Genomic DNA, 9,430 nt, shown 5'->3' on the forward strand with positions numbered 1-9,430 from the left:
TTCCTGTAGGAATTTATAACTCGATATACTCTCAGTAATAAAGTTCATGAATTCGGTTAATTCTGGCGACGCCCGCGACTATTCTTCCAACAGTTGTCATTAGTTTTTGGACCCGCAGCTTCGCAGATGGAACTTTCATGGTTTGAGAAGAATTTTCTCAAAAAGGCCTGTTTTAGATAACTTACCATCAACGCGAATGAACAGTCAGAAGTGCAACGAAGTACTTCAGAATCATTTACTGCTGTTTCTGCATCAAAAACAATGTGATAATTTGGGTAATGTATGTGTATAATCGATTTAGCATTTTTTTCTTAGTTGCGTTAGGGTGACCATGGAAAATACGTTTTCCATCAAATGTAACAACTTTGTAGAAGACAAATTTTGTCTAGAGAATAAATGTCAAGCTCTAGATGCAAATTTCCACTTAAATGCCCTTCCTGGACCATTGTGCACTGCCGTGCCACAGGTCGGTCACATAGGTCCACTTCTCTTTGTACTCTTCGTTCATGATCTTTGCGCTGTTCTTCAATCGTCCAAGATGATGTATGTGGACGATCTGAAATAGTTTCGTGTATATTAACATCACTTATGAGCTGCTCTTCAAATGGACGTAAATGTTCTGCTGGACTGGTGCTCGAAAAATGAGATGGAAGTGAACATCAGGAAATGCCATGCGATAAATTTTTCATGTCTTTGATTGCCAACCACTCCAGAATGTGGGATCGTAGATCGTAGGTGAGGGAGCCGTCAAAGACCTGGCTGAAGTGCTCGACAACAAGTTGAAATTTTCGGAGCATATTGCATATATATATGTGCCCGGATATAGATATATAATATATATATATATATATATATATATATATATATATATATATATATATATATATATATATATATATATATATATATATATATATATATATATATATATATATATATATATATATATATATATATATATATATATATATATATATATCACGCTGTTCGTATCGCTCACCTGAACAATTTGTTTTCTTCCGGCAGACCGCGCTATTGCAGTTGAGTGTTTGCTCAAATCTCGATAAAAATATAGATAAAACTGAAAGTATTGATAGTTTTGTATTGTATTGATAGCATTTTCGTTGTAGATTTAAAGTTCAATATAAAAAAACGTTAGAAAACCCCTAACGTATACGAAATTTCATTCATCAGCATACAATACACGCACACATATTCCGTGAGACCGTGAATCTACAGTATATTATCGTTTTGAATGACATAATAGTCCGCTATCCACCGGCGCAGAAGCAGCAACAGTTACAATGTTGGTGTTCATCAGTCTGGTTGTGTGTGCCATTAGTGCGTTATATTTTTATTTGGTTTGGAATTTTGATTACTGGAAGAAGCGTGATGTGCCCGGTCCGAAACCGCTTCCATTCCTCGGGAATTTTCCCGCCTTCATACTACGCAACCGATCAGCAATAGAACAGATTGATGATACATACAGGTGTGTATAGCGTATGTGTATATAACAGAATCGCTTAAAGTGGCCAGCAAATATTCTTCAATTGATCACAGAGAATACAAACCAAAGGTCAACATTGTCGGTGTGTTCAGCAATCGCTCTCCACGAATTCTCATCACGTCATCAGAGCTTGCTAAAGATATTCTAATGAAAAACTTCAAAAGCTCCCATGATAATGAGTTCGGTGATATAACGAACAAGGAAACGGACCCCCTGTTAGGACGAAATCCCTTTCTGCTGAACGGAGATGAATGGAAAACGAAAAGGGCTGAAATCACCCCAGCGTTCACCACATCGCGAGTTAGTTGTCGTTAATTTTGAACTTCCCTGAATTTGTCGACATTATTTTTCTCCGTCTCAGATGAAGGCTCTTTTCTCAATCGTCGAAAGTGTTTGCTCCCGACTGACCTCATACATCAAGCAAAACGAGAAGGCACCACTGGAGGCGAAGGAACTGGCGGCGAAATTCACAACGGATGTTGTTTCAAGCTGTATTTTCGACGCAGACGCCCAGTCTTTCACAAGCGAGAAGCCGGAAATACGCGAGATGGGACGGAAGCTATTGGATTCTTCACTCTCGTCGCTCACCGTTATGATCTTGGTTTCGGCTTTTCCCAAATTGGCAAAACTGCTTCAAATTGGATTGATTCCAAAATCGATAGAACGTTTTTTCACAGATTTAATGTCGGAGGCAATTCGTTATCGTGAAACGAACTCGATAAAGCGAGTCGATTATCTGGAGCATCTTATCAGCTTGAAAAACAAAAAGGAGATTTCGGCACTGGACATGGCCGCTCATGGAGTAACGTTTTTTATTGATGGATTTGAAACATCCAGCGTTGCTATCTCGTTCGCTTTATACGAAATAGCTAGAAATGCTAAAGTTCAGGTAACGCTTAGGAAGGAGCTGTTAAACGCTACCGATGACAATGGTAATATTTCCTACGAATCCCTGTTGGAGTTACCATATTTGGAGCAAGTAATCAACGAAACCCTTCGTCTCTGGCCACCGGGTGGATTGATTTCGAAGAAATGTACCGAACCAATCGACTTGGAAATGACGCCGACGAGGAAAGTTCGCATAGAACCCGAAGTGTGCGCTATGATTAACATCTGGTCCATACACCGCGATCCGGAAAACTATGAAAATCCTTTGGATTTCAACCCGGACCGATTCAGCCCGGAGCAAGGTGGAACTAACACTTACCGTGAGAAAGGTTGCTTTATGCCGTTCGGGGATGGTCCAAGGCAGTGCCTTGGTATGAGATTTGCCAGAATGCAGGTCAAACGATGCATTTACGAAGTGATCAAAAACTTTGAATTGACGGTTGATAGCAAAACCAAACAGCCATTGCAACTGGACCCGAAACAATTTCTAACATCGGCGCTGGGTGGAATTTGGTTGAACTTTGAAACGATTGCAAAATGAACAGTTAAATGATGAATAATTCAGTTTTTCAAAGCACCTATATCCTATGTAATGACGCGAGGTCTGGAAAGCCTCACATCATCGATATATTTTTGCTACTATTGATGTTCATTATAACAGACTATAAACATATGTATATTTTTGATATAATATATTCAACAGCGGGATGGTAATGAACACTTTTTCTCTTCCAAAATCCCAATCTTTGCCACATTTCTTAAAGAATCCTCAGAGCGAATCCAATGCGACCGTGTCATTCAATTGGTTTATCGTAGGGTCATACAATCCTCTCTTATTCAAAACACTGGTTTACAAAGTGAACCTGCAAATCAGAGCTAAATAATGTGTACATTAATAACATATAATAACATATTCTTGTATTTAGTAACAGACCATATCACTCATCATTCGGACTCATTGTTGCAACTATAGATCGCTAGTAAATGTTTGTGGTTTTAATGAAATTTAAAAAATGATGGAAAAGTTAAACGTTTTTTTGGATTGTAACACGCGAAGCGTAGGAGTTGATCGCTTGTAAGCAAAATACACTGAAATTGCTTTCTGCGCGGCTTTTTTACGCGGTTTATTTTTACACGGATTACGGAATTTACGCAGGATTTCCGAAATTACCCGTTTTTTTCACGCAGATTTTGAAATTTACGCGGCACGTACTGACCGCGTAAAAAGTGACTCCAGTGTAAACTGATTTAATGTGCTAATTGATGAGACTTTTCACGAATAAGTTTGTACTGTATCACTGATTAGTAGCTGAGAAATAAAAGAAGGAACAGATATCATGAATGCAAACAATTCAGGTAATCAAGTGTTAAAATATGGGTTGCATTTCAAACTAATAACTCACTGTTTGTTAGATTTTTACACCGATTTTTAAATTTACGCGGTTTATTTTCACGTGGATTTGGAATTTACGCGGTTTTTCATCCGGATTCCGGAATTTACGTAGCTTTTTTTACGCGGCACATATCCCTTGCGTAAAAAGCTGCTCGCGACGATAAGAAAACCCGCATTCGGAACAGAACACATTCGGTTCGGTGGACATCAAGACAACAGGCAGTTGCAGCGAGCGGCGAGTGGCAAACGCAATCGCAAAACGGCAGCAGGTAGCAGAAGAAAAAAGTTTGTTCTTTATACAAACTGCTTTGGTGGCAAATCCAGAACAAGGCGGCATCGAGGGCGTTCTAAATGGTATTTTTCAAAACCACGAGTACTAAGTTTTCTAAATTGGAACCATTCCATAAAACAAGGTGCTTTTCAGGGCCATTAAACCTTCCAAAAAAGAGTTTAGGAAATACAGTTTAATGCTTTCTAAAACATTATCCAAAATAATAATAAAACACAAATTGATTTTTTCATAATTTGTTTGCCAGGACCTGATGAGTATGTGAATTTGGCAGTTGTTCTGAGCTTATTGATAGTTGGGGACTTTCCTGATTATTCAATTTTCACCAATTCTTAAATTGTTTTCAGATTGAAAGTACAGTAATTTACAATTAGTTCGACATTTAGCTAATTGGACGGACATGTAATGCGACTTATTTAGTTGGACATTTTTGTAAACATAGAGGTCCAAATTATGACCCCACATTGAAAGTCGACACTGTACCACTGTCATCGCAAATGTTCAATTAAAGGTTAAAATCGCCTCCAATGCGACACTGAGTGGCGCTTCGGCACGTCGCATTGAATGTAATTTACTGTACAACATGTCACAAAGCTGGATGGGAAGAAATTTTCCAACTGTGAAAGCTGTGGCGAGTGGCAACAAATCGCTAAACAGGAAGGTTTAGCCGAACAAGATGGGGATATCGAGTGATAACAAAACAATAAACTCTTTAGATTGAAGATAATTTTTTGATCCTGAAAAGGACCCTTTTTAGCCTGCATGTGAATCCAACGAGCGAACAAATCGTAATGAATGTATTTTTGTTTGTTTGTTTCTTTGTTTTTAAGAGGCTTTAAACTTTGCAGTTCATTCGCCTCCAGCCCAGTGAAGAGCCACAATAAAACCAGTCCAGAGGGGACTGGCGAAAGGGAAACCAACAAAATCACTCATCAGACCCGTCCGCTCGACTCTCGGTTAAAGAAGAAGGTAGGAAGGGATCCAATGCTTCATAAGATATTTAATATATGCTGTAAAGAAAAGTAAAAATTTACTGATCCGAGGACCAAAGCAGTAACGAAGCACAAGTGACCCAGCGAAGGGCGTGTTCCAAAGCCAAAAAACAAAAAGGCCCTTCTCAGGAGGATAGGAAGGAAAGGAGTGGAAAGGATTTGGGTGGGATTAGTGGATTGGGAGGGGGTGGGAGTGGTATGGGAAGGAAAGAGGGGAGGAGTAGGTGTGGGGTGGGGTGAAATGAAATGAAATACAGTTTGAATAGATAATAAAATATAGTGGTTTTGAATTTAATGGTATATAGTATAGCTGAAAAATGGAGAGGTTTATTTAATGAATTTATTCTCCTTGGTGAGTGTGGCTGTAGGAATAGGAAGTTGATTAAAGTATAATGTAATGGATAGAAGATAGATGTGGGTATGAAAGTATATATTATATTATTTGTTATTTAATATTATTGAATGCGTGTATATACATGTATGAATACCTTCCTTCCGACCCGTACATACATGTGTATACACACATAAACACGCATACATGACTGTGAAGTGGCGAACTTTAATAAGCACTTTCCAAGGTATTTAGTATTTCGGTTTAGATTTTACCAAAGAAGTCGGTTTCTTTCAGAAACGCAATTAAATTGGTTTCTTGGGTCTCGTCTCTACTGAGGATATCTCGGAGACTCTGACCTATGTTGTGTCGGACTCGAGCATCTTTGGTATGTTGACATTCAAGTAAAAGATGGCTAACGGAAACCGGAGCTTCGTTGCAAGCACATTGGGGTTTTTCGGCTCTGCAGAACAAGTGTGAGTGGGTGAAGTTAGTGTGCCCAATTCGAAGACGGGTAAGGACTTGCCTTTCCCTACTATTGAGGCGGTCATCCCAAGGGAGAGTGGAATTTTTAATTTTATGAAGATGAGTGGGACGGCTGTTTATCCAGCCTATGTCCCAGCTTTCACGGACTTGCTGTTTTACCCAGCGGACAATGTCAGATGGAGGACAGGGCATGTCTGGGGGATCTATTTTGCTGCCCTTGCCGGCCAGTATGTCGGCGGCTGTGTTTCCACGGATTCCTGAGTGACCAGGAACCCAGCAGAAGGAGATGTTTTTATTTGAAGCAGCCTCTTCTGTTTGCTTAATCCATGGGTGTTTGCTGTTTCCACTCAGAAGATCGTGGAGACAGCTAGCTGAGTCTGAGAATATTGTGGTAGGAAGAAACTCATGGGTGCATTCTTGGGTAGCTATTAAAAGGGCGAAAGCTTCCGCACTGAAGATGGAGCATTGCGGTGGAAGAGAAAAGCTACCAGTGTATCTACTCTCAAAGACTCCACATCCAACTCCATCGGCACTGACTGAACCATCTGTGTATACCTGGTGGTTGATTTGAAAATTGGATGCAACGAGGTTATTGAAGCAGGCTTTGACTTTTGGAGAAGGGTCTCCCGCTCGAACTGTCTTGAGAAGTTCAAGGTTAATGTTCGGCGGTTTGACGTTCCAATTTCTTCCCGTCGCAGATGAACGTTCACATATATCGGGAAGATCTTTGTTCGTGAGATTTTTGAACCATGTTTTAGCTCTATGTATTAATGGGACATTGTGGTCGCTTTCGGGGAGTGACAAGTGACGGATGGCTTTATTGGTGATGGCTTTTGTTACCAGGTGGGTGAAGGGAAGTTGCCCACTTTCTGCCATTACAGCAAGAGTGGGACTGGTGGGAAAAGCGCCAATTGCGAGCCTAATTGCTTTATTGTAAATTGGTTGAATGGTGTTTAACACCCTGTCCCCTCCACGGCTGAAGGTGCCTATTCCGTAAAGGATTTGTGGGACCAACCAAACATTTACAACATTTAGCAACGTCTTTCTATGACCAGAGGCTAGGTTGCCTGCGATAGACTTGATGATGTTCAATTTCTTTCTGGTGGCTATTTTGGTCTTTTGGGAATGTGATAGGAAGTTGAGTTTCTTGTCGAAAGTAACCCCTAGTATTTTCAATGTCCTCATTGTAGGGATCGGGATTTTGTTGAGCTGAAGATAGGTTCTCCTTCTGAGAGCTTTTCCGATATGTATGTGTTTGGATTTCTCCGGGGAAATTTTAAAACCTGTTTTTAGAGCCCAGTTTTGGATGGAGTCTAAGGTTTTTTGAAGCCTCTTTCTCTGAATTAAGCCGAAGCAGCTCGTAGAGATAAGAGTGATGTCATCTGCATAGACTATGACCTTTATATGGTCCGGGATAATCTCGAATAGAGATTGCATGGCAATGTTGAAGAGGGTTGGTGAAAGTGCTGAGCCTTGTGGGAAGCCGTTTTCTGGGATTTTTAGAGAAGATTGGTGGTTGTTAATAACGGTTTTGAAAGACCGGTTTTCTAGAAAACTTTTAACGAAGAGACCTAATCTCCCACGAATCCCCCAGTCGAAAAGGCTTTTCAGCACTGGGTACCTCCATGCCCGATCGAAGGCCTTGGATAAATCCAGGGAAACAATATCAATGTGGTGTAATTTTTCAGTTGCGTCGTCTAGGATTTTTTCGATTGCTACAAGGCAATCTTCTGTACCTTTTCCCGCACGGAATGCGAATTGTCTGGGATCAATCAGCTTATTTGACTCTAGAAAAGTCGTTAAGCGTCGATTGACCATTTTTTCCAAGACTTTCCCAACACAACTTAGGAGAGTGATGGGGCGGAAATTGTCAAGAAGATGGTTGTTCATGTCTGGTTTCGGGATACAGATCATTAAACCCTCTTTCCAGCAACTGGGGAGGGTTCCACTGTCCCAGACTTTGTTGAGGAGCTTCAGAAGTGCTTTTTTCCCGAGATGGGGTAGATTCTTAAGCATAGGGTAGCTAATGTCATCAGGTCCTGTGGATCCTTGTTTGACTTTGTTCAGTACCCAATCGAGCTCTTTGAGGGAGAGGTTTTTGTTGAAGTCAAATTCCACATCGGTATGAAAATCGATGGGAATTCTTTCGCATTCCGTTTTGTGGGTTAGAAAGGTTTGGTCGTAGTTTTGATTGGAGGAGGCGGAAGCAAAGAAATCTCCAAACGCCTCGGCGATGATTTTCCGGTCATTGGTGTATTGACCGTTAATTAGAAGATTATATTCTTTGCTTCTTTTCTTTCCATGAAGCCTGCCAATCTTACTCCATAAATCCTTTGTTGACGCGTTGGGATTAATTTCGCTGACGAATTTAACCCAACTGTTGTGCTTGGCTGTGTTGATAGCAGTCTTAGCTTCTTTGCGAGCCCTTTGGAACTCTGCAAGCAGAGTGGGTCTCAGTGGGCTGTCCGGATGGGCCTTTCTTAATTTGCGTAGGGCCTTACGTCGACCTTTGATCGCTGCCTTCAGCTCAGGCGACCACCATGGGACACATTTCCTGCCAGGGATGCCACTGGTTCTGGGGATGTGCACCATTGCAACTTCTAGGACAACTTTGGAGAATTCCTTGGCTGTCCAATCTCGTTTAGCGGAGAGGCGGTTTTCAATGTCAAACTGATAGCCAGCCCAGTCAGCGTATTCAAATTTCCATCTTGGCCTTGTTGAAAACTCTGGAGAAGTTTGGCCGAAGGAAGTGAAGATTGGAAAATGATCGCTTCCGCAAGTATCATCGTGGATGTTCCAAGAAAGTTTTGAAGATAGTTTGTCTGATACTATAGTGAGATCGATGGCTGAAGTAGTACCAGAATAATGGATTCTGGTGTGTTGGCCGTTGTTAAGAAGGAGAAGAGAATGGTCGGATATGAAATCCTCAATGATGGATCCTTTTCGATCGAGGTATGCACCTCCCCAGGCGTATGAGTGGGCGTTGAAATCACCCATAAGCATGATTGGGGCGGGAAGTTGGGCGAACAGATGGTCCAGTTGGCCGCGTAGAGTGTTCGGATCGGAATCATTAGTGATGTAGATGCTAACGACGGTGATTGGAAAGGGGTGTTTAATGCGCACTACCACTGCCTGAAGATCAGTGGTAATGGGAAGAAGATCATGTGGAGTGCCATCTTTGATTGCGATTGCAACTCCGTTTTTTGAGGGGTTGGGACCCTCTTTGAAATATGTGATATATTTTGAGATGAAGTGTTTATCGAAGTTGTTTGGAGTCATAGTTTCTTGAAGGGCTATGACTGTGGGATTAGAGTTTGAAATAAGCATTTTCAGTTCTAGAATATTTCGTCGGATACTTCTGATGTTCCATTGTATCCCGAATTTCTGTGTTGGAGTGAATGTGTTGGTGTTTTTAACTCTAATTCCTAAGTCTTAATTGTGTGTATGTTTGAACTATTCAAAGAGAATTAGTTCGATGGTCCTTTACCCTTGGAAAGAGAAGCTTTCTTTGAGGTATTGGTGTTGTTTTTGTTTGGTGTAGAAG

The 9,430-nt window shown here is 40.9% G+C and overlaps 1 protein-coding gene across 1 annotated transcript; it reads left to right on the forward strand.

The window, feature by feature from the left end:
- The first annotated feature begins 1,255 nt into the window (after window positions 1–1,255).
- Window positions 1,256–3,109, forward strand: LOC129774974 (probable cytochrome P450 28a5). Its single transcript, XM_055779100.1, has 3 exons — window positions 1,256–1,489; window positions 1,561–1,807; window positions 1,869–3,109. The coding sequence occupies exons 1-3, from the start codon at window positions 1,305–1,307 to the stop codon at window positions 2,934–2,936; spliced, it is 1,500 nt and encodes a 499-aa protein (XP_055635075.1). The 5' UTR covers window positions 1,256–1,304; the 3' UTR covers window positions 2,937–3,109.
- Window positions 3,110–9,430: the final 6,321 nt, after the last annotated feature.

This window comes from Toxorhynchites rutilus, chromosome 3 (genome assembly GCF_029784135.1).
Source record: "Toxorhynchites rutilus septentrionalis strain SRP chromosome 3, ASM2978413v1, whole genome shotgun sequence".
NCBI lineage: Eukaryota > Metazoa > Arthropoda > Insecta > Diptera > Culicidae > Toxorhynchites > Toxorhynchites rutilus.

What these genes read in the sequence shown, in the direction of transcription:
- LOC129774974 (XM_055779100.1), top strand. Translation starts at nt 1,305, where the DNA reads ATGTTGGTGTTCATCAGTCTGGTTGTGTGTGCCATTAGTGCGTTATAT. An exon ending in CAGATTGATGATACATACAG is followed by an intron (nt 1,490 to 1,560) that starts GTGTGTATAGCG and finishes AATTGATCACAG; the next exon opens with AGAATACAAACCAAAGGTCA. An exon ending in CAGCGTTCACCACATCGCGA is followed by an intron (nt 1,808 to 1,868) that starts GTTAGTTGTCGT and finishes TCTCCGTCTCAG; the next exon opens with ATGAAGGCTCTTTTCTCAAT.